This window comes from Rattus norvegicus, chromosome 2, assembly GCF_021556685.1.
Source record: "Rattus norvegicus strain SHRSP/BbbUtx chromosome 2, alternate assembly SHRSP_T2T, whole genome shotgun sequence".
In the NCBI taxonomy this organism is placed as follows: Eukaryota; Metazoa; Chordata; class Mammalia; order Rodentia; family Muridae; genus Rattus; species Rattus norvegicus.
The window spans coordinates 52,482,213-52,510,108 of NC_141535.1; the positions used below are offsets into that span (position 1 = coordinate 52,482,213).

General features: G+C 42.4%; 1 protein-coding gene, 1 long non-coding RNA gene and 1 pseudogene across 10 annotated transcripts in view; 1 reads left to right on the top strand and 2 right to left on the bottom strand.

The window, feature by feature from the left end:
• Positions 1 to 271: 271 nt before the first annotated feature.
• Positions 272 to 27,190, bottom strand: LOC134485848 (uncharacterized). Of its 9 annotated transcripts, none has more exons than XR_015671048.1 (4): positions 26,419 to 27,190; positions 17,929 to 17,998; positions 2,222 to 2,269; positions 272 to 677 (listed from the first exon to the last, which is right to left on the bottom strand). It is a non-coding gene; the product is annotated as an uncharacterized LOC134485848 (long non-coding RNA). The 9 variants fall into 9 exon arrangements; XR_015671025.1 differs by having other exon boundaries at positions 272 to 791; positions 26,419 to 27,137; XR_015671059.1 differs by having other exon boundaries at positions 17,929 to 18,069; positions 26,419 to 26,503.
• Rnu2-66 (RNA, U2 small nuclear 66) lies at positions 21,749 to 21,926 on the bottom strand (annotated as a pseudogene).
• Positions 25,749 to 27,896, top strand: part of Fgf10 (fibroblast growth factor 10) — a 76,986-nt gene continuing 74,838 nt past the window's right edge. The window contains 1 exon segment of the mRNA NM_012951.2: positions 25,749 to 26,820. Coding sequence (NP_037083.1) covers positions 26,475 to 26,820 — 346 coding nt within the window. The 5' untranslated portion in view covers positions 25,749 to 26,474.

The following is a 27,896-nucleotide window of genomic DNA, read 5'->3' on the forward strand; positions in this document are numbered from 1 at the left end:
TGTGTGTGTGTGTGTGTGTGTGTGTGTGTGTGTGTGGCTATTCAGAGAGGAGAGATTTGTGACTGTGAGATTTGTGACTGTGAGAGCTGGCATGTCCAAATACTTCAAGACAGACAAGCAGGATGGAGACCTAGAAAAGGAATGACATTTTAGTTTGAGTCTAATGTCTGTCTGGAGGCAGAATTATCTTCTTCTTAAGAGGCTTCCTTCTTTCTTCCCATAGATTCTTCAGCAGATTGGATGACTCTTATTCACATCATTAAGAGTTTAATGAGGTTCTATTGATTACAACTTTAATCTCACCTTAAAAGTACAGAAATATGGGGAGAGGGAAGACATGATCAAAATATATTGCACGAAAATTTTAATCCTAAAAACGGATTGTGACTACAGGAAAGAATCCAGTGTTTCTAAGGCATGGTCTTTAAGACACTTCTCAGTAATGACATTTGGGCGAGTCAGTAAGAGGCAGTTCTCCAACGCAGTGCCCTGCAGGAAAGCTGGATTGTCTGGCCTCCTTGGCTGGGTTTGAGGGCTGTCTCATATGGTGGAAGTATTTCTTGTTTGCATCTGTCATGGAGAGTGCCAGAGCCTGCAGACCAAGGTGTGTTCCAAGGAGAGATGCCAAGGGTCAGGTTGCAGAAATGTGTTCAAATGTGCTGTCAAATCGAAGAAGCCTGAGAACCATAGCCAAAAGAACCCCGATGCAGGAAAGCACAGGGAAAACAATGGGTCAGAACTTGCAACTGAGGAGTAGTGAGCAGGATGCCATATCTGGTGCTGTCATTGTTCTAGGTGAAGCAGAGGATGAAACAAGCTGGGATATTTAAAGGGCTTTGGGACAAGATAGACAGTAAGCAAGTTGGCTTTTAAAACTTAGCATTGGAAGAACTTAATTCTACCAGAGAAGATTTCTAGGGATGTAAAATCTATGCTAGCATGTGGAGCCTGAGCAGAAAATACTGATAGATCTTGGCCCCTTTTAACCAAAGTTTTAATGATTCAACTTCCAAATAGAATTGAATTTCGACCAATAATATATTTCCAATAAAATAATGAATTAATTCATGTATATACAATTAGGATTTTATTAAGACACCAATTTGTGAATTTCTTTTTGAATTAGTTTTGTTAATTGTTACTCAGAAACTTCTCTTCAAAACAAACTACACTCCGGCTTCTAAGTTTAGAAGTAAAGTAACATTTTTGAATGTAACATTTTAAAGTAACAAAGTATGTTTTTCACATGTAACGTTCTTAGATTGGGTTTTCCTGAAACAATCGCCAGTACAAGAATCCCCTGAAAGCGATTTTCTAGGGAATCACTCCTAGGGAAAACACAGTGGATGCAGAAGCAGGGAGTGAAGAGAATGAATCAAATAAGATACAAGTTCAGGTAAAGCCACCTGTTCCAAAACCTGGATGCAACATGACTTCACTAGCGTACCCTAGAGTATGGGCCATTCCTGAGGGCTATCCTGCCTTAGCAAAAGAAGCATAGCTTTCAGAGTCCTGCCTTATACCGAGCATCATTAAAAGTCTCCTACAGGAGAACACCTGGCCTTCTTTCCAAGAAGGTACAAGTAGTCCTCTTTTACATGGTGTCAGACACACAGGTTGATGAAAGGAAAAATGCAACAGATCTTAGAAGAGGGCATCCTGAATCAGAAAGTGTATTCGTTTGGACTTTTATACTGGAAAAAAAAAAGAGTGGGGTAATTTCTAAGAAGTAGAAATGTACTAATCACACTTCAGTGGCCTGGGAAGTCCAAGATTGAGTTGTCTGTAAAGTCCCTGCTAAACATTCACTTGGCCTCAGGCATGGACCCTCCTAGCTTCATACTTGCAAGAATAGGCCAAAGGCCTATGTCTGAGCTCTACGACGGTTTTAATCTCATTCATGAGGGTGGAGCCTCCGTGGCGTAAGTACTTGCTGAAATGCCGCGGAAGTACTATTATAATGAATTTTTGAAACCAACATACAAACTTTGGAAAGATCCTAGCTTCACTATCTGAACTCTGACCTGTTAGAGTAAAGTCTTTTAATGAGATCGAATAGTCTTCTGTGAGAAAATAATGCTGCAGAGAACTATTATGGGCTTCCAGAGAGATGGCCCGGTGGTTGGCAGCACTTGTTGCTCTTGCGGAGGACCTGAATTAACATCCCAGAACCCACGGGGTGGCTCACAATTGTCTGTAACTCCAATCCCCAGGTGCATACCTTTGAAACTCCACAGGTGTCAAGCACACAGGTGAGGCACATACATATCTGCAAACAAAAAAACTAATATACATTAAAAATAAGAATATATCTATTAATTAATTAAGGAAAAGTATCACGAGAAAATGATTGTCAATTACAACAAAAATGAGAAATCAGAGAGTTTGCTTCTTAATTATAACCAACACCATCATCATATTAGAGATATAGTGATAGGGAAATAAAACAACAAAAGATGATCTAGAGCAGCCATTGAGTGTCCTTACTTTATAAGGATGAAAAGAATACAAACTCAGTGATACATATTGGGAGATGGTGGCATGAGGTAGATTAAAATAATAATTAAAAGAAAAATTTGACACAAATAGTAATAAAGTATATTATTATAAAATGTTTCCAACTAAAATTACTAAATAAATGAAAATTTATTGTAAGATTATTGTAAAATGACATTAATGAAAAATATTTCATAAATACTATTGATATTTAGGAAAAAGGCTTTTAAAATCTGAAAGCCTTTTGCAAAACCTGGAGAACTTTCAAGAGGTCATTAGTAGACATGACCTACAAAGTTCAATTACATTTACTGAGACTTGTAACCAAATAGAAATTAAGTAGAATTTAATGCGATCAAGCAATACTACTAGAGCATAATGGCGGATATACCTGTAAGACCTGAACACAGGAAATATTTAGGCCAGAACTTAAAAAAATATTAGTTTTATTTAGTATTCAAAAGCAAAGTGCATTTCTTTCCATAACTGCAACAGTGTAATAAATGAAAAGAAGAAAATAAAATTATTTCTACCATTAATAATTTTCTTTCTTACAGTTTCAATTTTAAGTGACTAATTTTTTATGTTTAATATCTCTGACCATGTTTATATAAACATTTGTACATAATTAATATAGTAAATTATATTAAAATATGTACCTATGCCCTTTTGTTTCAATGTTTTATTTCTTTCCTCTCCTAGTAAATTTTATTAAGCGGGGAAGAGTTCCATCTATAGCACAAATCGTCCTCAAATTTATGGCTGTCCTCCTGCTTCAGCTTTCTAAGTGCTGGCAAATCAGGTGTAAGCCATCACATCTGGCTGTCAGTGTTCCTAGAAGTTGAGTTTCTGGGGTAAATGTGTACATTTTTAAATTTAAGAAGGTAAAAATAAATGTAGCTGATGGCCCAGTTTTCTATTTCAATGCAAAACCAGGAGCAACTAAAATCAAATTTTAAAAGCTTCCATAGACAGATCACCATGGATTTTCCAGGATCAATAATCAAATGCCAGGTCCCCTTATTCATTATAATGATCTATATATAATTAGATCAGGAGATACCCTCTCCTCCTCCCCCTCCTCCTCCTTCTCCTCCTCCTGCTCCTCCTCCTCTTCCTCCTCCTGCTCCTCCTCCTCTTCCTCCTCCTGCTCCTCCTCCTCTTCCTCCTCCTCCTTCTCCTCCTCCTGCTCCTCCTCCTCTTCCTCCTCCTTCTCCTCCTCCTGCTCCTCTTCCTCTTCCTCCTCCTGCTCCTCCTCCTCTTCCTCCTCCTGCTCCTCCTCCTCTTCCTCCTCCTCTTCCTCCTCCTCTTCCTCCTCCTCTTTCTCCTGTTCCTTCTCCTCTTCCTCCTCCTCCTCCTCCTCCTTCTCCTCCTCCTGCTCCTCCTCCTGCTCCTCCTCCTCCCTCCTCCTTCTTCTCTCTCTCTCTCCCTCTCTCCCTTCCTCCCTCCATCCCTTCCTCTTTCTCTCCCTCCCTCCCTACCTGTCTAATATACTTAGTAATATTACAACTTCAGCTCCTAGTCTTTCTCAGTATCTTGAATTAATTAATTTTTATATTTCTCCCAAATAAGGCCTGGTGCTGTTCCACCCTTGACTCTTGCACACATACGACTCAGCAGCACAGCACTCTTCCTACTTTTATGTGTACTAACGACATGGCACTTTCCAACATCTTTAGGGTTGCCCCTTCACTTTCTTTCTTTCATGTGACTTCAGTTGTCAAAATGATCTCTCTGTCTTTACACTTTATTCCCTTCAGGGCGAGCTTCATACAATAGCCAGAATAATTTCTCTTTACCTTAAAATGAATTCTCTTACTCTTCTGGTAAATAAATATTCCATTAGGTTTGCTGGCATGAGGTATTAGGTGTAATTCACATGTCTTATGATACCAAATAGCTTTGCATGTGTTTGCTATCCTTTAATACACCTTTTAACATTTTCACAACGGTTTAATGTTTTTAATCATGTTGTCTTTTGCTTGTTAAGATGTGGCTCTCCTTCCCATACCTAGGTAACAGCTATTTCAGGGGCACAGCTTATGTATCCTTCATAGCTGTGTTTAGCCTCTCTGTGTCTTTAACTAGTGTCCCGATAATCCTAAAGTTTTCATTTGGGAAAACCAGAAATGGTCTCTTTCACAGTTATTATTGATGATCCCAAGAAATAATACTTTTTCTGAGTATTAGGAGGAAGTCCTCCTGTGTTTTTCACGGAACATTTAATGGTTTGGGCTTTTGCATTTAAGTCTACGACTCCTCACCTTTTACTTTGTGTGAAGCGTGACAGACTAGGGTTAAGTCTTTACATAGCCGATACGTGGTCCTTTGTAGATTAACTTCAAGCAGAGTTTGTAAAGAACTATCAGAATATCTTTTAAACTGCTTGAAACAACTCACCACTGAGGACACTGGCCTTGCAGTTTTTGTAGTGGGTAAGGTTTGTTAGTTGGTAATACAATTTCTTTAATACAGGAACTTCCAAATGTTCTATTTTGTGGAAGAGGAGGCAACATTCTTTTATTTTGATAAACTGACTCATTGTGCCTAAGTTGTCAAACTTGTTTTACATGACTGTTCATGGTTTAATGTCCAAAATTCCCTTTGTTCATTCATAAATTTCATTCTTACACAGCTCATCCTGTACCAGAGAGCCACATCTATAATAATCAGTCACCCCCAGATTGCTGTATGACCTTTTTTTTGGGTTTTTTTTTGGGGGGTTTTTTTTTGTTTGTTTGTTTGTTTTGTTTTTTGAGACAGGGTTTCTCAGACAGCATAGGCTGTCCTGGAACTTTTTCTGGAGGTATGGTTGGCCTCAGACTCAGAGAATCTCTGCCTATTCATCATGTCTTTTCCATGCTCAACATAGCTTATTAGCTCATGTCTTTCTAAAACTGAGTGTCAATCCGTCATTTGAACACAATAGCTTATTTATCCACTCACCTACTGAAGGGTATCTTAGTTGCTTCCAACTTTGGGCAATTATGAATAAAGTTCCTATAAATATTTATGTGGAACCTTTTGTGGGAGCATGACTTTCCCATTGATTTGGGGCAATTCCCAGGAGTGATTGTTGGATTATATGCTAGGAGCATGTTTACTTTTGTTAAGAAACTGCCAAACTCTTCCAAAGTGACTGTTTCATCATTTATCCCTACCACTGAGCAAAAGTCTACCTTTTCTTCCCACAGTATTGTTCCTTATGGACATATAATTTTAAAAAATTGATGTGTGTTTATTTCTGGATTCTCTATTCTATTATATTGATGCATTTGTCAGCTCTTCCCCCATACAATACTGTTCTAATTCTAACATTACTAGGGACTTGGCTTTTTGTTGTTTTTTTGTTGTTGTTGTTGTTGTTATTGTTGTTGTTGGTTTTTTGTTTTGTTTGTTTGTTCATTTTTTGGTTTAGTTTGGTTGTTTTGTTTCTCTATAAAAACTTGAGAACCAAGATGAGAATATCCAAACAATTATTCTGAAGGGCATTTTGATTGGTTTGCTCTGAAAAATATAGAATAGGTTGACAAATTCAGAGTCCTTGACTTTTGCATCCCTTCCACCTTGAGTTTTGCGTTGCTATCTTGTGTCAGAACCCATAGCTATAGTGGGGTAAATCGTCATATGCCTTTCACAAGGTAGAGCCTAGAAGCACCTGCTTACATCTGTGCCTGCATTTCTTACTTGTGTGGGTGATAATGTAAATCAGATTGTCTTTTACACTTCAAGTTCTCCTTGTCTGTTGTTCCTAGGAAAGAATTTCATTAATTTCATAGGCTAACATTATATATCTTACAACATTGGGTACAGTAACTTATTAAAGAAGCTTAGTATCTAAGTAGATGATTACGACGTGTGCAAAAATGGCTTTTCTACTTCAATTTATGTGTGCTTGTGTGTGCTCGTGTGTGTGTGTGTGTGTGTGTGTGTGTGTGTGTGTGTGTGTGTGTGTAAAGCATCTCCTGGAATTTTGCAATGCAGACGTTTCTGCAGCATGTTTGAAATTATTTTACTTTTGTCCTGAGTTATGACTTCTAGTACAGAGTTTGAAAACACTGGTGAGAGAAGACAACACTTCTTGTTTCTTGTTTCTGATCCTGATAGGAAAATTCAGACTTTTTTCCCCCAGAATACATTATATCATTTGTAGCTGTTTGGTGCTAGTGTGTTTCAAGCTTACAGCTCATCTCTATTCCTAGTTTTATTAGAGTATTTATTTATCATGAATCGGTCCAGAACTTGTGCATTTTCTGCATCTATTGGTTCCGTCATGTCGGTTTTTTCTTCCTTCGTTTCTAGATATGATACATTGTATTTATCGATTTTAAAATATTGACTAGCCTTGATCATTGAACAAATCTGATCTTGTAGTTTATGTTTTGAAATGTCATTAGTTGTTGATTATGTTTAATAGATATAGGTCAGCTCTTATTGTTCTAGTGATTTTGCATAAGATTTGACAGGTCATGCATGTCATTCAAAGAGCTGACTAATTTCATATAGATTATCAAATTTATGAGTGAGGAATTCTCTTGATGTTCCTTTATTATCCTTGTGATATCCATAGGATCTTCCTTTTATCCTTAGCTGTTCAGAGGCTTTTCCATTTCATTAACCTTTTTATGGAATCATATACCTTCAGATTCTATTGATTTTCTTTATTGATTCCCCACCTTTGGTTTTTATCCATTTCTTCTGTCTTAATTCTTTCTTTCTCTGCTCACTCTGAATTTAAGTTGCTAGAGATGGATAGATAGATGGTTTTGAATCTTCCAATTTTAATATACGTACTCAATACTTACAAATATTGATATTTTCATTTTTCATTATGCACAAACTAAAAACTGTATCCTTCTGTGTTATCAATTTTTTGAGAAAATTGCCATGACATGCAAGCTGAGGAGGACAAAACTGAAGTCTCTTCCACACATACATGTTCAGTGGTCAGCCACATAATGGTCTACAACTTATAGAGGAAAATTGGGACTCCCATTCTTTGACGCTCTCTTTCTTAGGATGACCTCTCAGTTCCCAGGAGGCACAACGGTTACTGTGTTGTTTTGTGTTTGAAGCCAAAAGCTGTGATTGTGCTTCATAAGCTTACCTCAAAGCCTGCCCAGTAACTTCCCCTTCCCCACAGGCAGTGGTACAACAAATGTTCCACATACAGGAGGCCCTGAGTTTGATTGGCAGACTGAAAAAGAGTAAGGAAGGAGTGTGGGGGTGGGGCAAAAGAGGAGGAAAGAAGATAGAAAGAGAGAGAGAGAGAGAGAGAAAAGAAAATGCAAAGGTATTTCCAGGATAAAATATGCTCAGTCAGATTTAATAGACTTCATGTGATTCTTTAGTATACTCTTTTGGCCACATATGAAAATTCTAAAGTCATTTTGTACTGAGAAAAGATATTGGTCTTTAATATTTTTGCAACATCTTTTTCGGCTTTCTCTTTGCTTCATAACATACATTGGGAAAGGCTCCTTATTCTTCATTTTGCAGCATATAACCCCGGGGTTGTCTCTTCTCCAGTGCTGGAATTCATCAGTGACACCAGTAGGGACAACAGCTTCCTGCTGCTGAAGTTTTCTATAGCAAGTTGAATTTCGTTAAGAGACATAGGACTGTTGTTTATAGAAGTTTAGTATTTATTACACGAAGATATGTCTATAAATTTTGCCTCTTACCTTGTTAGGAAAACTTTGCCATTTAGTTTCATTGCTGCCACAGATTGGCATTTTCTCCTGTCTAATATTGTGAGTTATACTGTTATGCAATTACTCTTAAATTCCCTTTTCATCAACGGAAACATTTTCTATTTCCACAGTTTTTGTTTTTGTTTTGTTTTGTTTTCTATTATTTATGTGTTGGGAGCCTTTCTGCTGCATTCTGGACATTGTAAGTAGCACATAATACATTATCTTGTAGTCGTGCTCCCAATTGCTCTTTAGTTTGACTGGACGCACACCACCAACTTTGTGTTAGCTACAATCTCAGCCTAGTCCTCTCCTCTAGAGCTGAGGTCTTTTCCATACATACACGTCTCAGTGCTTAGCCAGATAATTCTCTAGCATGTAAGGAAGTCACGGGAGAGCTCACTCTCTGGCTGTCTTCTTGTAACATAGCCCCTCACTTTATAGTGTTCTGTGTTGTCATTCTGTCACTGTGGGTTTTAGACCAGAAAACTGTGGTATTTCATCCCAGATTTACCATGCCACATGGCCACTAACTGTAGCTTGCCCCCAGGCTTCTCCCTTTATAGTTACAAACTCTCCCAAGATCCAGGGACCACATCTGCATGTGACAATGGCTGGCATAAGAAAACAGACATGTCTTTTTATTTATCAGTGAGGTTGCCAGAAACCTTCCCTTATGCCAGACCTGTGTCATATGTCCACCCTAAAACCAATCACCAGTAAAGACAATGTCGTGTTATGTTTGGCTTAGTGAGTATAATGGCATGAGAAGGAGAGCGAGCTTTCCAAATAAGTCAGTGGCGCTACCACAGAGGAAAAAGCTAGTAATGGGCCTGAGATAGACAGCCAATCGTGTCTGCTACAGAAACGTCTGCATTGCAAAATTCTAGGAGATGCTTTGCACACATACACACAAACACACACACACACACACACACAGCCCAAAACAAACAAACAAACAAACAAACAAACAAATCCACAGGAATTGTGGGTCCCAAAATTGTGTAATGTGGTGCTGCTAAAATTAATTACTAGATAATTTTATAAAAGTGGAGAACCAAGTAAAGAGGGAGTAAGAACACTGTTGTTGAAGAATTCAGAGAGCAAATGGCCAAGGATATAGCTCAGCTGATAGAGAGCTTGCCAGCACCACAGTCACCATGCAGGGAGGCACAGACCTGCAACACCAGCACACTGGAGGTATATGTAGGAGGATGAGACGTTCAAGGTCATTTGTGACTGCAGATTAGTTCAAGAGCAGCAGAATACATGAGGCCCTGACTATAAACAAACAAACAACAACAACATTGAAAAGAGAATCTACATTGGCTCCTATGAATTTGAGTATCTAGTCCTTAGTCAGTGGAAATGTTTAGAAAGATTAGGGGGTATGGCCTTGTTGCACATGTGTCAGAAGGCCATGCCATTTCTAGTTGCTTATATGTGGTTTATATTAATACTTACTGTACTTTCTGGTTTTATGTGTCAACTTGACACAAGCTGAAGTTGAAAGACCCCCGAAGGGAGCCCCCCACTCAAGTCTCGGGAAAGACGCGCACCCAGTAGGACACAGACACCGACCTGCTGCAATCACACGAGGAAGATTTATTGTAGGCGAGATGAAACGAGAGCTCAGGCCAGCATGCTGGGGTCGAGACTCATACACCACACAGGGAGTAGAGGAGTTCGACCCCGACCTGAATTTTCACAGAGCTTATAAAGGAAAAAACCACAAACCAGGGGGATCAAGAGGGAGGGAGGAGGGGAATTCCAAAACCATAAACTGCCCATACAATTTAGGACTTTGTGACATTGTGATTAGGGGTAGTGACATTTTACAGGGCCATTGGACCATTGTGGCCGGAGGCTATGGGTCATTGTGGCTGTTCCAGGAAACCTTTCATGCAAGAATGTTCCGGGAACCATTGCACAGCAAGGGAGGGGCGAAAAGTTCATGTTCTCACAGACCCTACCTCTTCTTTTTGGGTAGCTAGGCGGCTTATTATTAATTTTTAATCCTTCATTCCCCACTTCTTCTTTTTGTTAATAGTTCTAATCCTAGAACTTCATGGAGAACTCAGCTTCATCTAACATAACACCTTGGTATTGTAGTCTTAACATGAGGATTCTAACCTGGACACTATCCAAGCCTATCCACCAAGGTCATGACTAGCTTTTAGAACTTCTAAGCTTATACGGACTGTGATCCCTGAGGCACAGTCCCAAGAAGTGTTAAGAGTACTAACATATGCAATGTTACATCATTTGTAATGGAAATCAAGCCTATCCCACACCTATCTTGATAGAACCCAGGACAAACATGACTGAGTTTCCCTCTAGCTCTCAGCCCCAACAGCTAGTACATGGCTGGTGAGGGCTGAGAATTGACAGCTGTCAGGGTGGTCAGCAGCACCAGGTACGGTCCTTTCCAGCGAGGCTCGAGTGTCTGGACTCAGTGTAGCTGCAACCTGGAACTGATGGGATGTCTCAGGGGTCTCCGGGGCATAGGCTGCTGTCAGCTGTGAGCAGATTTCTTTCTGTATCACCTGTAGGTCTTTTAGCCTGGCACACAAATCATTATTACTATGGCACTATGACATGTTGATTCAGTAACATCATCTAATACAGTCAGGGGGGCTGAGGCCCCATATAAGATCTCAAAGGGGGTAAGGCTGAATCTGGAAGGGGTATTTCTTGCTCTGAAGAGAGCAAGAGGGAAGGAGTGTCACCCAGTCTGTGCCAGTCTCCATGGTTAATTTGGTCAGGGTCTCTTTTAGAGTTCTATTTATTTACCCTACCTGTCCTGAACTTTGAGGTCTGTAAATACAATGTAATTTCCAATTGACCTCTAAATACTTGGCCACACCCTGGCTTACCTTGGCAACGAAAGTAGGGCCGTTGTCTGACCAGATTACCTTGGGCATTCCAAATCGGAGGAAGATTTCTTCCAGTATCTTCTTGATGATTGCAGAGGCCGTCTCTTGTTTGGTGAGGAAAGCTTCTATCTATTCCTGAAAAAGTATCTACAAGCACTAGGAGATACTTGTGATTATATTTTTCTGGTTTTATCTCAGTGAAGTTCACTTTGACTTTTCACCAAACTCTCTAGGTCTCTTTGCCCTGTTTGCTTGCTAAGCATTCACTTATTGACATACCTTATACTTTCTACTGCCTCTCTGGCTAAAATCTTAAAGTCTATTACATACACTTAACTACTTGGACAAACTTTTTATCTCCTAAATGAGTCCATTTCTGTATTTGGCAAAGTGAGTCTTTCCTTTATTCTCTGGGGAGTATAGCTTTCCCCTCAATGTGCCATTGTCCTTTATCTTTTAAGCAATTTGGGCCTTTTCTAAGTGAGGCCATCCCTTAGTCCGATCCTAGTTCTCAGTGGCTGTCTCTTGCAGGCCTGCAACCAGGATGGGCTCCTGCATAACCATTTTTCGAGCCACTTTATCTGCTTCGTTATTGCCCCATGTCACTGAATCTCTTCCCTCCTGATATCCTGAGCAATGAATAGTACTCACAGTTGTTGGCTTCACCAGGGCATCCAAGAGATGGTAAAGGCATCTGCAGTGATGTACTGGGGGGGTAGAGGTTCAGTCATCCCAGATGACATTGTGTTGTCCACCATGGCAGCACCCACTTGTCTCTGACCTTCATTCATGAAGAGAACTGTTCCCGTCTGTGGACAAGGTCCTCGGCTTTCAGCAGGGGTCAATCAGCCAGTCGCAGAGGTCTTTCCTCCACCCATGGGCTTCTGCCAGTGCTTGACACTCGTGCTGTGGTGGCTCCAGGTCCGGATTGGGCAGCAAGGTGACCAGATTGTCCCCAACCGGTGGAGAATCTAGTCCATGGCAGCTGACCAGTGGTCCCATCTTTTGGGACACTCTATTCAAAGGCAAACATCAGCCACTCTATCACAGTTTAAGTCCTGGATTGGGTGATAATTGTTAGTGCCCGGCTGGCAGGAGTGATATGTTCCAAGTAGAACAGCGCTAAGCCATTCGTCTCCCAGCATCAGGTACTGGTGCACTGAGACAGGTCTTAAGCTCCGCATACACAGTCTGTAGATATGCATACACATGGCCTCACCCAGCCATTTCAGCCCACGCAAGCCATTTTGGAGAGCAATTTTCTCATGAGCAAGGGATAGGGGCAGTCAGGGATGACTATGAACTAGTGGGTTACCCGGCCCACGCCAAGGTCCACTGTTCTTCGGGCAGTCCATAAGTATTGTTTGTTGCCAGTAGGCCCCTGTACCCAAGGTCTTTGGATACTGGCCCACTGGAGGGGGGCATAGGAGCACAGAGCATTGGGTCCCTGCATCCACACTTCCCTTCTATCTCTGTACATAGCCAGCACTCTAGGACCAAGAGGCTCTCCAGTGTCCCCTCTTGTTCTTTCTGGGGCAGTCCCTGACCCAGTGTCTTTTTTTTTTCTTTGCATTAGGCACACTGATCTTTAGCCAGGAATTCTCTTCTGTTGCCAGGTACTGTCTTCCTAGGTTCCCTAACTACTGTGGCCAGTATATGTTCCTCTCTTGTCTTTTATCTCTCTTTAGCTCTCTAATTTCCTCTTCCTTTAGTCTCTTTTCTTCCCTAGCTTCCTGCTCTTTTTAACCTTCTTTCTTTCTTTCTTTTTTTTCAGTCTCTCTGCATCTTCTTCTACAGCTATTAGGTGCTGTCCACTTTTCTGCACAGACCCTGAACCATGCATCAACTTACAATAACTCTCTCAGCGACTTAGCTTAACCCTTCAAGTTTCTGTAACTTTCTCTTCATATCTTTTCCTTATCTTAGCCAGATTGGTGGGGCATTTTCCAGCCCCTAGGAGACCCACCCTTGGAGCCTGGGGGCAGACCTGGAGCACTCCCTACCTTCAGGGGTATGAAGAGAGCAGGCAGAAGTGAGGGCCTTCTATCCGTGTCTGGAACATTTTTTTCTGGTCTCCAGTAGGATTCCGTCTTTCATCGGTGGTAAAGAAGACCTGTAACAGTTACTAACAAGCATATCAAATGGGATGGTGAGAAAACAAGAGAATCTTGAGAATAGAGTCTACCGAAGAGGGCAAACAGCATTTAGTCACACAGCTAAACCAGGAGGCCTTTCTTGGAACAAAAAGGCCATTGTCAGTGTCAGCTCCATGGCTTTGCCTCTCAAGAGAACCAGCCTCCAAATGACACTAGGCTTCTAGTAACAACTAATAACAAAAGGATGGAGAGATGGTTAGAACCTGGGTGCTAGATGCCAGGGGGCTGATAAAAGAATTGTAACCAGTTCACCTGGGGCTATCAGGACCTCAGTAGTAGCCCTTTACCAAACTGTCTCACTGGGTTTAAAGGCCCATGGAAAAGAAAACATTAATCCTGACCTTGGCTACCTCCAAGTAATTTAGTGCTGGAGACTGACTCCTCCCTTGGAATAAAGACAGCAGATAAGGCAGGCTTCCTTAAAGAACTTCTCTAAATGAGCACTCTCCTTCTGTGAGCAAATGTCAGAAATTCTTTTCCTGTTCTTGTTTTCCTTATAGCCCCACCTAGCTCTCAGCCTTTTTAGATTATTCTTCTGTAGCATTTCTAACACAGCCTGTCCCTTTTTTATAGCCTATTAACAGCATTTCTGATCTTTTAGGCAGCTAAGCACTAAGTGTCATACCGGCTGAAACTCCGCCTTTAAGATTCTTTGCTCCCAAGCAAAATTTAAATCCTTTTCCAGCTTATCTCAGCTGTCCACCCTGAGATTCCCAGAGATCGCGAACCAAGGTGTAGTAATTCACTAAGAAATCTCTCTATAGTGTTTCTTTTTACCTTAAGCCTTTTCCTTTTAAACAGCTCCTGAAGAGCCAGAAAAATTGGGTGAGACTTGAGAAGTCCCCATGCTCGCTGCAGCAGCTCCGCAGCTAATTTCGCTCCCCTCTACTGTGTGCTGCGAGCACAAGCACAGATAAAACACTATTTTAAAAATTAACTTTGGCTATCAACCAACACACCGCCACTAGAGCGGGGTCCATAAGATTAAGTTTCTTACTAAGCATTAAGGGGACCAAGTAAAACTCTTCAACGAACAAAGCAAACAGTTTCATGATTTCAAACACAGTCGTCAGTCCAAGATTTTAAACACGGTCGTCAGTCCAAATTCAAACACGAAACAAAAGTCAAAAAAAAAAACACTGGACAATACCACAGAAAACAATCCAGACAAACAAGACCAAGACAAAGCATCCTATAACCAATTTCCACAGATGCCTGGTACCTTCAGTACCTGGCCCAAACTGCAGCTTAACCTTAGCTGCTTCCGGGATACCAAACACAGAAACAGAATACAGACAACAGACACTAACACATCTAAGCACACTTGTCCGTGCCTATACTTAAATAGGCAGCCGAACTCGACCTCCAAAGTCACAGTCAGATCTTTTTGACTGTCCGTTGCCGGGTCCTCCCGACAAAATTCGGCTCGAGGAACGTCTCTCACGCGTCCCAGAGCCAGGACCCAACAAAGGCTGACTCGTGGAACGTCTCTCACGAGTCCCAGAGCCTGCGCGATTGGGGCGTCCCCCGGTGCGCTTTCTAAAAAGGAAAAAAAGAAAGAAAAAGACTATTCGGAGTAGGAATCCTTCATCTACTCACAGGCGCCATTTCGGGGTGGGGAACCTTCTTCCACCCGTGCACAGGGCAGGAAACCTTCTTCTGCCCAGACAGTGCACTAAGACTCTCGTGCACAGGGCAGGAAACCTTCATCTGCCCAGACAGTGCACTAAGACCTTAAACCGGTACCGAAAAACACAGACTACAGGACTTAATTCACACACACTCACACACACGAGCACAAACAAAAGAGAAAAAAAAAAAAAAACAAAACCGACGTCGACTTCGTGTCGACCAGAGGCACTGAAACTGATCGGCAGGTCGCAGACCTTGCCTAACAAACCGGTCGTCAAGGAGTAAAGTCTCCTCTGGACCTATCAGATGGGGTTCACCAGGCGTCCCTGGTCCCCCCTTGTCTTCCTGGGACGTCTCCCAGGGCGAACGGACGGTGGGTACCTGGACACGTCTATCCCTATCCACCCCGCTCTCCTTCCTGGAGCGCGGTCTCACTGAGCGTCCGCAAAACCGAAACAGCGATCGCACCAGATTCCCAGACAGAACATAGACACAGACCCAGACACAGCGCTGAGATAAAACAGAGAATCTTACCTCCAAGTGGGTCTAGGACCCCTGGGTGGTCGCGCAGATCCCGGACGAGCCCCCAAATGAAAGACCCCCGAAGGGAGCCCCCCACTCAAGTCTCGGGAAAGACGCGCACCCAGTAGGACACAGACACCGACCTGCTGCAATCACACGAGGAAGATTTATTGTAGGCGAGATGAAACGAGAGCTCAGGCCAGCATGCTGGGGTCGAGACTCATACACCACACAGGGAGTAGAGGAGTTCGACCCCGACCTGAATTTTCACAGAGCTTATAAAGGAAAAAACCACAAACCAGGGGGATCAAGAGGGAGGGAGGAGGGGAATTCCAAAACCATAAACTGCCCATACAATTTAGGACTTTGTGACATTGTGATTAGGGGTAGTGACATTTTACAGGGCCATTGGACCATTGTGGCCGGAGGCTATGGGTCATTGTGGCTGTTCCAGGAAACCTTTCATGCAAGAATGTTCCGGGAACCATTGCACAGCAAGGGAGGGGCGAAAAGTTCATGTTCTCACAGACCCTACCTCTTCTTTTTGGGTAGCTAGGCGGCTTATTATTAATTTTTAATCCTTCATTCCCGGACGAGCCCCCAAATGAAAGACCCCCGAAGGGAGCCCCCCACTCAAGTCTCGGGAAAGACGCGCACCCAGTAGGACACAGACACCGACCTGCTGCAATCACACGAGGAAGATTTATTGTAGGCGAGATGAAACGAGAGCTCAGGCCAGCATGCTGGGGTCGAGACTCATACACCACACAGGGAGTAGAGGAGTTCGACCCCGACCTGAATTTTCACAGAGCTTATAAAGGAAAAAACCACAAACCAGGGGGATCAAGAGGGAGGGAGGAGGGGAATTCCAAAACCATAAACTGCCCATACAATTTAGGACTTTGTGACATTGTGATTAGGGGTAGTGACATTTTACAGGGCCATTGGACCATTGTGGCCGGAGGCTATGGGTCATTGTGGCTGTTCCAGGAAACCTTTCATGCAAGAATGTTCCGGGAACCATTGCACAGCAAGGGAGGGGCGAAAAGTTCATGTTCTCACAGACCCTACCTCTTCTTTTTGGGTAGCTAGGCGGCTTATTATTAATTTTTAATCCTTCATTGTTATCACAGAAAAGGAGCCTCAGTTGAGGAAATGCCTCCATGAGACCCAGCTGTAAGGCATTTTCTCAATTAGTGATCAAGGGGAGAGGACCCAGCCCATTGTGGGTGGTGCTGTCCCTGGGCTGGTGGTCTTGGGTTCTATAAGAGAGCAAGCTGAGCAAGCCAGGGGAAGCAAGCCAGTAAGTAACATCCCTCCATGGCCTCTGCATCAGCTCCTGCCTCCTGACCTGCTTGAGTTCCAGTCCTGACTTCCTTTGGTGATGAACAGCAATGTGGAAGTGTAAGCTGAATAAACCCTTTCCTCCCCAACTTGCTTCTTGGTCATGATGTTTGTGCAGGAGAGAAACCCCGACTAAGACACTTGCTGGTGTGAAAGCTGTCTACGTCTTCAGCAGTTTTTCTTTAAATAAACTTTCTTGGTGCTGTTGAAGATTGAATCAGGGCCTTGCCCATGCTAGATAAGTAGTCTATCATTGAACTCTCCCTTCAGCCCTTAATGTTTTTCTACCATGACCTAGTGATCTGTCGGCTGGCTTCCATCTACCTTGTGTTGCAGGCCTAGATGTCTAGCTAGAGATCACTGAAAGCCTGTGTGGGTGGGGATGAGGGTGGGGGTGTCTGGGTGTGCATACTGGGGCATCAAAAATTGCAATAAATAAGGGAAATTCCAACAATAAGCTTTTAGTATAAAAGTAGAAATAAAACAGTTCTCATGTATTTTTAGCTATAGGAAATACAGTTGAATTAGTTAAAAAAAACATAGCAGTTAGACAGATTCTGCACCAATCCACTTATAAATGTGCATGATTTCACTGGTGAAAGGTGGAACGCTGCTTTTCCTCCCATCATAGAAATTTGTTTTTGGAATATCGAAACTTCTACTAAGTGCAGTGGGAACACAGAAGACAAGATTTATAAAAACTTACTATCAGACTATCCTAGCCTCCACTAACTGTAGCAGGGATGTTAGAACAAGGATTCGTTCGTATCTGGTATTGGAGGCACCAAGGAGCCATTGGAAAAATTCTTAAGCAGAAATGGGTTATAAGCCGCCGCCATTGTGAATGGCTGGCCTTAGTTGGGATTCAAGGGCCTCACCAACATCTCCCTGATGTAGACATAGTTTAGTTACAGTCATACAACACCATCTACTAAAGACACCAGAGAAAGTAAGTGCTGAGAAGTATTCCATCTTTCATACTCAAGACCTGAGTTAGGAGGTGTGTCTTTTTTTTTTTTTTTTTTTTTGCTTCCTGCCTACTTCAGAGCCAGGAAAGGGCGTCTGCTATCTTCTGCTCTCCGGGAAGTGATTCTGTCCTTGGTGTGTGGAAGGGCTGAAATCTTTTCTGTTTGCTTATCTGGAATACACAAAGAAGACTGTCACCATCCCAACAGCCTGTGGAATTCCATTCACCTTTACCAGACCCACCTTTTTTTAACCTGTAAATTAAGGGCTGAAGGACAGCAGGAAGTCCAGTCTTCTCAAGCTGAGTCATCACCTAGGACAGTCAGATGAGAAGCAAATGAGGAACATTGTTTGCTCTGCGCTGTTTCAGTTTCTACAAAAGACCTGAAAGTCAAAGGGCATAAGGAACTCAGGGAAGGACAATGGCCACCTTCACAGTTATCTTCACGTGCATTTCTTCTTGAGGTTTTCCCACATGAAACAGCTTTTGCCTATCCTTAAATTTTATATGTGACTACTTCTCCACTTTAAAATAACTGTCTTTAGATGAAAACAGTAACACTAATAATGTCCCAGAAAATGACTGAATTAATTCTATCCTAATTTCCTAAAATAAACTATAAATAGAAGTTAATAAAATACTTTAATTTGCAAAAACAATTATTTGAGAGATTTGTACAGATTCGCCCTAGGAAATAGTTAAAAGTTTCATAGTTAACTTGGAAGAAAACTAATTTTTAAATTAATTTTTTTATTCTTTGACAATTTCACACATATGACCCGTAATTCCTTTAATCCCTATTGCCAAATAAAAGTTAGCTTTAATTATAGCTTTTGAGAAAAGCATTTCATTTGTAGACATAATTTCAACTTTACTAGGCTCCTTTTATTATTTGTGAAAGTATTTATCCAGCCTGTAACAATCAAACACCTGATTCTTTGGACCTCAAAATTCATTAGCTAAATAAAAAGATTGGTAGTCTTCAATCCAAATGTAAATGTAGACTATAAATTTCAGTAGTGCAAATGTCCTGTTACCATTATCTCCTTCTACAATCAAAGAATCCAGCACATCCCCTCGCAAACACTAGATGTTTTACAATGGGCTTTGTGTTAAATTGCACTACCTTATAATCTCGAATAAACACAAAAACACATTATCACAGACTGATTACTTACTGTGGAAGATGTGTATTCCAGTCTAGAGTCTAAAGTCTGTCCTAACAAAGACAAGACTGATCTCAGATGATTCACAGGAAGAGAACTTTAAACCAGGTTACCATTCACAAAGCTGTAGCGAGCAGCAGGGTACAAGGCAGACAAACCAGGAATATAAGAGGAACTTACACAACTCCTTGAGCTTAACTAGCAAGAGAAGGAAATATTCTAGGGGCTCAATGAATAGCTAGAGACCCAGAGGAAGAGTCCTTAAGGAGATGCACAAATCTGGAAGAACACATGATTCCTACCACAATCATGACACTGAAATAAAACCAAGTATAGGAGGAAACACCATGAGTTCTCCCTGTGTATGCTGATCTACCCATTGACAAAGGCAAATGCAAGTCATAGCTCAAGGAACATGGGAGAGGTGCAGATGTCAACACAGAGTTGGATAGGCAAAGGAAGGGAATGAATTCCTAGGAATGATCCAAGAAAACTAGGCCCAACAAAGATTGCACTGACTACAGCACAGTGGCCTTTCTGTTATCAGGGACTCATAGACAGTACATCTCCTGTACCAAACTCTATTGAATAGGAGAAAAAGTATTTGTCACACATAAGAGTGGAAACTAGGTCAAAACAAATTTCACAAGATGTATGTTTTCACACTAGGCACATGGGCCTGGAGAGATGGCTCAGTGGTTAAGAACACCTATTGCTCTTACAGAGGATTCTGTTCAGTTCCCAGCACTCTCATGGCAGCTCACAATTTCCTGAAATTCTATTTCCAGGGGATGTTCTTGTGCCCTCCATGGGTTCTTGCACACATGTAGTACGTACATACTCCAGCAGTCTCTCTCCTAAGCAATGCACTTAAAGAAAGAATAATAAATAAGTCTGATAAAAAAAATTAGAATACAGCAAACAGGTTAGAGAATTTTTATTAGAAAAGAGTTAATGAAATCATTTAGAACACATAGACTATTTATCCATGATTCTGGAAGCAGAAAGGAAGGAGAGAACATCAGGACCGCCTGCCAGAGACTTTACCCAAGCCCTAAGCGGAAATCTAGATCAAAGGATTGTGCCATAATCACACAGTAGGTGATCATCAAATCTTAACCCTTTATGAAGCCAGAAAGCAGACGTGACGGACTTTCTTGGCTCCTTGGTAGAGAAGGACCACATAAATGGTTGACAGGATCCAAATCTCTCCAAATCCTGTCTAGGTCCCGAGACAATTCTAGATTCTCCATACTTAAAGTCAAAAACAAAAAAAAAATCAAAGGCTCACCCATGCATACATGTATGCATACCCTTTAAGAGTTAAATTTCCATATCTTCTTTGTTAGATCTAAAATATTAAAAATAGCCTACTATAGCCTAGTGGCACACAGTAGGTATTCAATTAACATCACTTGAATTAAAAACCAATTAAGAAAATATACTAAAAATGACCATACTGTAAATATTTTCATGTCAACAAACCAAAATTATACATGTGTGTGTATATATATATATATACATATACATATATACACACACACACACACATATATATATATATATATATATATATATATATAAAACAAAAAAAGTATTACAAGTGTCACACAACTAAGAAGTAGAGACCTTGACTTGGTAGAAGACAAGGTCTGCAAAGGGAGAGCAGGAAACACCAAAGCTCTTCAAAGATCTCACAACTTTATCAAAGGAAGGCTGTATGTCAGCATCACAGAGATGATAGATAGTAACTTTGTGAAAATATGTTCACTGTGTTTAGTATCAAGATATAGAGCTCAGCTTTCTGGAATTGTGCTGATTTGTGTGGGTGTATTTCCAATATTCCAATATAAATACTTTTCTTACAAAGATCCTATTCCTTTCTACCTTAGCCACATTCCCATTTCAAGAGTTGATCATTGGATCATTGAAAACAAGAGTAGAGAAAATTCACCATAGTTCCAAACTTAAAAAAAAAATCTATATGAATTGTATATGCTTTGAAGAACCACTCTGTTGTAGGAAAATTTAACTTGATGGTATAAAGAATTAACTCAAATTAGTAGATTACTTTTCTAACTAGTATCATTAATTACTTGAGGGAGCAACTTAAAAACTTATTAAATCCTAAAGAACCTATGAATATCCTGAAAATAGACGGCGTAAGTTACTTTTAAATGTGTTCATTTCATTTGAAAGAGTCTGCTTTACCCAAGTCACAAAAACCCTTACTTTATTTTGCCTAATCAAGTGATAGTTAATATTTCAACACAGAGCCATTTTATTGCTTCTCTCTGGCTAATCAATTGTAGCAAAGATATGCTGGTTTTCCATAAGTAAAGCCTCCTAAGATTCCTTATCTCTTCCCTTCTGGTAACCCAGACCTATTGGAGTGAGTCTGAGATGATAAGGAGAAATCAGAGAAAGGAGGAAGAAGAAGAAAACAGGTATATGGGTGTGTCAAGCCCTAGGGTCACATGTAAGGCCTGTGGCTGGCACTCCTAACTGGTCTGTCATTCTTAGGAGCTCCAGCCATTCTATAAAGTGCACAAGAGTTGCATTCAGTTTCAGGCTGATCATTCTTACTTTAGAAAAGTCCAAAAGATATTTCAACCATCCAAACTTTGCGAGGGTCACCATGACACCACAGAAGGAAATTTCCAAATCTGCCATCCAAAGCTATGTTGCAATTGAAACTTTCAGACACGAACTAAAATAAGTAATCAATCTGGTTTGTGTGTGCTCATGCATGAACATGTGAGAGGGCTCTATGTGTGCAGTGTCTAGCGAGCTGTCCATAGGCCAGGGAAAGACTTGTCCTGTGGTCTCTAACTCTACCCCATTCTCTTACAGGCCAAGTCCACAGCACCAGGATTGCTAGTGTCCAAAGCAATAGCTTTCTTTGCCTGTGTATAGATGCCAGGGATTCAAACCCAGACACCCATGCTTACATAGCAAACACTCTTACCCCACCCTCAATTTCCTAAAATAGAAAAGTCCTTTAGACTATATGCATGGCATATATATTTGAACAGATACTACACTTGATTTTAGCCGAAAGGCAGAGAAGCAATGGCATATGTAAGTTTCACTCTTAGACTTGGATTCAGACTCTTTGTGACCTCCCGTGTATATGCAAATGTTTAAAAAGATCAAGGACTCTGAAAACTAAAATACTTCTGGTCCTGGTCATTTCAATGAGGGATGCTCGGTTCCTACTGTCAGATTTCTGACTGGTTTGCAAGTGTTGAATCCCTACTCTCTGAGAGCTAAAAACCCTGTATTTCATTCAAAGCTCTTATAAACTACTGCTTCTGTACTTCGCTCAAACATGGTTGATTGTGACCAGCCTTTCCAGCTGTGGCTTCGGAAGAGAACAAGGAGAAAACAATGCCTTCCTACTGACATTTCCTGTAAGTGAATTAGAAAACAGGCAGAGGTTCCTATGTGCTGCACCATAGGCTTAAAAAAAAGCAAAGCCTGCATGCACATGTCGTAATTGTCAAACAGCCTGGCTGACTTTTGACCTGATTTAGCATTACTTGAAGCAGCTTACTGACACTGTCAATGCCATCTCATATAATAGAACACGCACCTTGTAATCGAACCACAGACAGTGCTGAACCACATAAAGAGCCCAGGAAAGGACACATCTCATATATAAACTGCTCAGAGAGAATAGCTACTGAGTTATCTGGAAGAAGGCCCTCATGGGGCCTCTTTTCCACAGAAGCACCACATTGGAGAGGTCTTTCATGCTTTCTTCTCACAAGCTTGCTTTTAAAAGTTCATAACTCTTCAAATCATCTCATTTAACAACAGCTTACCTCTCTTTCTTTCAATAAAGATTTAGACTAATATCACTGGATATGCTTAGGCCATAGAAACAGAGCACGCCCTGCAAGGATCGGATGAAAGAGACAGACAGCCTTTTAGAATAGTGGGTACCATTCTAATCTGAAGCTTGTTCTGCCCTTTCAGTCTTAACAGAGAAACAATTAATAAAGGAGCCCATTAAGACCTGATTATTGCAGCTAAAAAAAAAAAAAAAAAAAAAGGAAGGTAGAATTTCAGTCCTTTGAAGTAACTGAGAATGATTCAGGCCTCATTACAGAGATATAATCTACATTCATACATTTATGTTAGTGATTCGAATCTATTGGGAGAGATTGGATTCCGTTAAATAGCGCATCTTTCCTGTGGAACATTTCTCATGCTTTCTGGGGCTAAGCTAAGAGGTGACTTAACAATACAGAGTGGTGGGGGACTTCGGGATTCCACTGTGCTGCAGAAGAAAGGCAGTACAGAGAAGAAAAAGAATGAGATATAATCTAAAAAGCTATGTCAGCTTTTCCTTTGGGCAGTTTAGTAAATGCCCCTCCCTGCCATCCTGCCGTACAGACCAGAGGCAAAGGGACGCTGGGACTCTCAAACATTGCACCTGCTGATGGCAAGTTTTAATGTGAACGTTTCGAGAATGCCCTTTCGCTCATTTTAGGTAGCATCAAAGGCAAAGTTTTAGCTAGAAAATCTGAAGAGCTTTGACTGGAGAAGAAAGGTGCTAGTGGGGGGAGAAAGGGGGGTTGTGGGGAGGAGTGGGGGTGTTGAGCTGAAGGAGTGCCTGGTATGAATTTAAAAAAAAAACACTCAAGTTGGCATGGGTAATGTTGGTGTCCAGTGTAAAGAAAACCCCAAACTAATTACTTCCTGTATTTCATAATTTTTCATAAAAGAATCTTTATTGTATGGTTCCATCAAACATATTTCTTAAATGTAATTTCAATGAGTTGTCAATTCAAACTTGTGAATTCTTTCTTTGGGCATGCGACTTAAATCCCTTAGAAACTGTCTACTCCTTCACTTGTCTGCCTGCTCAGGTATAAAATTGTGAAGTAGGAAATTGAAATTAGCACTGTGGGCTCATTTTTGAATATCCATGCTTTAATTAAAGAAGCAAGACTTGTCTGACGCAGGCTCTCTATTTGCTTAACTTTTCAATTAAATAGCTACAGAAATCAGCTAATCATATTAAAGTTAGAAATCTGCTGTGATGTCCGTCACATTGTCGAAATCTTTCGAATGACCACCGCAGGGAGTTATAAATAATGCAATTAAAAATCCTGATTCTGGTATTAAGTAGTTCTCTCTCAAAGGCAGGGAACACACAGAATAATGAAGAGCATGCGTCCAAGCCATTCTTCAAATCACAAAAATGTATTTGGGGAATCATTAACAACCTCTATCTCTGGAGCTTTTTAAATTGTAATTGTCTTTCTTCATCTTCCAATGAAGACTGGAACCCAGTGCGCATGACATGGTTCCTGGCTTGTGTGTGCAAGCTCCTTTTGCAAATTCTTTCGGAGTCACTGTGCCATTTGCTAACTCTCAAGTTCACCTTGAAACGTCTACATCTTACTCAGCCATTTAGGTTGAATCATGTGAAATCACCACCGTCTGATATTGACCATTTGTTTTGCTTAGCCAGAACACAGATGTCTAACTGACTCCCACAACAGAGTAATATATGTTCACCCGATCCTAGCCAGTCGTTCCCTAGTTTAGCTATTTCCTTAAGGAAATGATCTCCTGGGACTCAGAACTGTAGCATACTCAGGTAGGAGTGGGTTATTACAGTATTTCCTTCTTTGTGCCTTTTGGTTCAGGGCAATAGCTTCCTGGTCTTGTCCTGACTTCTGTCTGAGTTTGGGTTGAAAGCTTGTTTCTGAGAGCAGAGGTAGAGTTGGGGGTTGGTGTGCTCAAGACTGTTTGTGGAAGACTGGTTAGGTAGTGAAGCTGCATTGTAAAGTAGAGCCCTTTAAACATTAAGTCTGAAGATGGGCGGGGACCTCCTCTTAATGGTAAAATGCAAAGGAAATTGCATAGAGGAAAAAAAACAGGCAGCAGGGGATTTGGTCAAATTGTGTGATAAAATCTGCGATCTCAGGAAAGTGCATAGGCTTTGAAGTCCATGCGTGATTCTGTAAACGACTCGTGTTACCAATTAGAAATCAGTAACTTGGGTCCCTGATTTCATTTGCGCCAAGAGAGAGGCGATGTTTAAGGGTGACGATAAATCTTCCTGAGCTTAAAAAGACAGAGAGGGCCAAAGTGTGAACTTTTTACTTCAGCAACGGAAGCGAGAAATCAATGATTCATTAAAACCGGAGACCTCCTTGGAAGCTGGCAGGAGAGGAGGAAACGAAGCTAGCTCATTATGTCTCCCTTCTCGACTTTAGCTCCTATCAGTTTATAATCTGCTCTTGGAGAGAGTTTGCCCTGAGCATCCTCTTCTGCCTTCTCCCCAGCCCTCTTTCCCTGGTTCTGGGATCTGGAAGGCAGAAACACATCCACACACAAAAGCCAAGCTCCAAACTCTTATTTTCACGGCGAAAGAAAGAAAGAAAGAAAGAAAGAAAGAAAGAAAGAAAGAAAGAAAGAAAGAAAGAAAGAAAGAAAGAAAGAAAGAAAGAAAGAAAACTACACTGGAAAACAAGTGAGCAAGGGGCTCCCTGTAGGGGAGGGGAGTGGTTCCCGCCGGAGGGCAGCAAAATTCGGAAAGCACGCGGACAGCTCGCGCTGGTGGCCAGCGCTGCGAGCACAGGACGCTGGAGCCGCAATTAGCAGGAGCTGCAGGCTGCGGGGCGGCTGCGCCCACGGAGGCGGCGAGGAAGGGACCCGCAGCCCCCAGCTCAGAGCAAAGGCATCGCGCACTCCTCTGGCCCAGGCTCCCCCCTCGCCCCCCCCCCGCGGCCTCTTCCCCCTCCCTTTTCTCTGGCGTTCCCAGCAGCTTAGGGTTTCAGATGTCCCACCGCCGTTTGACCCCCTCCCCCCTTCTCCACCCCTGCAAATGAGGTTTGACCAGCAGAGGCAGAGCCCACCTCTGGCTGAAAAGCACTGACATTTAGACTCCAGGCTTCAACCTGTTTACAAGCGGCTTTCCAAGGGACTTGGAGGTGGAGGGAAGGGCCAAACAAAACACCAGCCGCCAGCCGCCCCCCAAACTAGAAGTGGCTTTCGGGAGACTTCACATCAACAGGCACCACCAAAAAGAGAAAGGAAGGAGAAGAAAACAACAGCGCCTGGGTAGCTGCCTCCAGTTCTGACAACTCCAAAGAGACACACTTTTTAAGTGGCCAGCAGGCTGGGACTCTGCAGAGAAGGACCAGAAGGTGCCAACCGCAGAGGGGCGCAGATGTCTTCCTGCACCCCCACCCCACCCACTTTGGGTTTTGTTCACCGTCCTGTCATCTGTTTTTCAGACCTCTTTTGCATCTAACATGGTGAAGAAAGGAGTGAAGAAGAGAACAAAGTAACCCCCGGGGGGAGCGAAGAGCTCTGGTGACCGACACCACCAGTTCCTACTGCCTCGGCCACCCACGTCCACTGTTCACCCTGAGACTGGAGAGACACAGGCAGCGGATCCGAGGACGGAGCGAGGACAGGCAGCCGGCCCTTCCGAGGAGTTATGGATGTTGGTGCACTCGCTTCTGGCCAGATCCGTACCCAGAGGGAGCTAACCAGTAGCCATCACCTCCAGCTGTCTCTTTGCCTCGCACCAGGTCTTACCCTTCCAGTATGTTCCTTCTGATGAGACAATTTCCAGTGCCGAGAGTTTCAGTACAATGTGGAAATGGATACTGACACATTGTGCCTCAGCCTTTCCCCACCTGCCGGGCTGCTGTTGCTGCTTCTTGTTGCTCTTCTTGGTGTCTTCCGTCCCTGTCACCTGCCAAGCTCTTGGTCAGGACATGGTGTCACCGGAGGCTACCAACTCCTCTTCCTCCTCCTCTTCCTCCTCCTCGTCCTCTTCCTTCTCCTCTCCTTCCAGCGCGGGGAGGCATGTGCGGAGCTACAATCACCTCCAGGGAGATGTCCGCTGGAGAAAGCTGTTCTCCTTCACCAAGTACTTTCTCAAGATTGAAAAGAACGGCAAGGTCAGCGGGACCAAGAAGGAAAACTGTCCGTACAGTAAGTAACAAATGCGTGCTCCTCTCCTTCCAATTATCCACCCCCACCCCACGCGGGGAGGGGGGGGGGGCAGAATCTGTTCCAGATGTGGCCAGCTAAATATTTATGTCCCCAACCCCTGTAAAATGATGAAGTGGAATACTTTCACACTAAATCAGCCCCCTCCCGAGTATACATTGTGCGCAGCATTTCCTCCACTGTGCAAGCCTCCTCCACATCCCTGGCAGCCCTGTTCCTGATCTCTCTAGTTTGTCACTCACAGGATCACTCCTGGTGCTGTAGAGTTGTTGCTGCTAGGAGATGTCCCATTCTGTCTCCAATACCTTCCCCCATCTCACCCAGAGGTCTCCTTCCCCTCCCTTCTGGAAATGGCTCAAGTAAACACATTTTGTTTCTTTTCGCTGGCAATCTTAAGAGTTTTGGGACAGACTCCTAAAGCTGAAAATAATTATCCAGTGTCAATTGTAGGAGCTTTATGGGAACTTGAAGGAAGAAAAGTCACTTCCACTGTCCCCCTGGTCCCCAGCAAAAGCCCCACCACTTCTAGATAGAGGCTAAAGAGTTTATTTTCCCTGGTTTTGATTTTTTTTTTAACCCCTCCTTTCGGGTCCTTCATTTCGGTTTGAGTGATTGCAGTCCATGAAGTTAGTTTTTCGGGCAGTACCGCTGCTATTTGTCTCCTGCCTGCCTTCTCTCGGTAACATGATGCTCATGTCTGCATTGTCAATCGCATATGCGCTGCTTTGTGGTGTCTTGTTGTACTGTTTCTTCTGAAACCTCTCATATTGCAGAGGCATAGTACTACAGCATTGTAAACATCTGGGACTGGATTCACGCAGACCTCACACAAATTTCATTGTCATCCTTTTATTTTCAAAGTAAAAGCCCACGTCTGTTTTCCAAGGCTGGATCCCATAGGGCGAGGTTGGTCTCCCAGCACACATTCTGCAAGGGGACCCTTGGATCTCTTTCTCTCCGGGTTTCCTTTCTCCCTGGTCTTTCTTTTGGTTCTGTCTTGTGGGGGGTGGGGAGCTGGGGGGCTGAAAGGGGAGGAAGAATGGGGAGAGAAGGGGTGG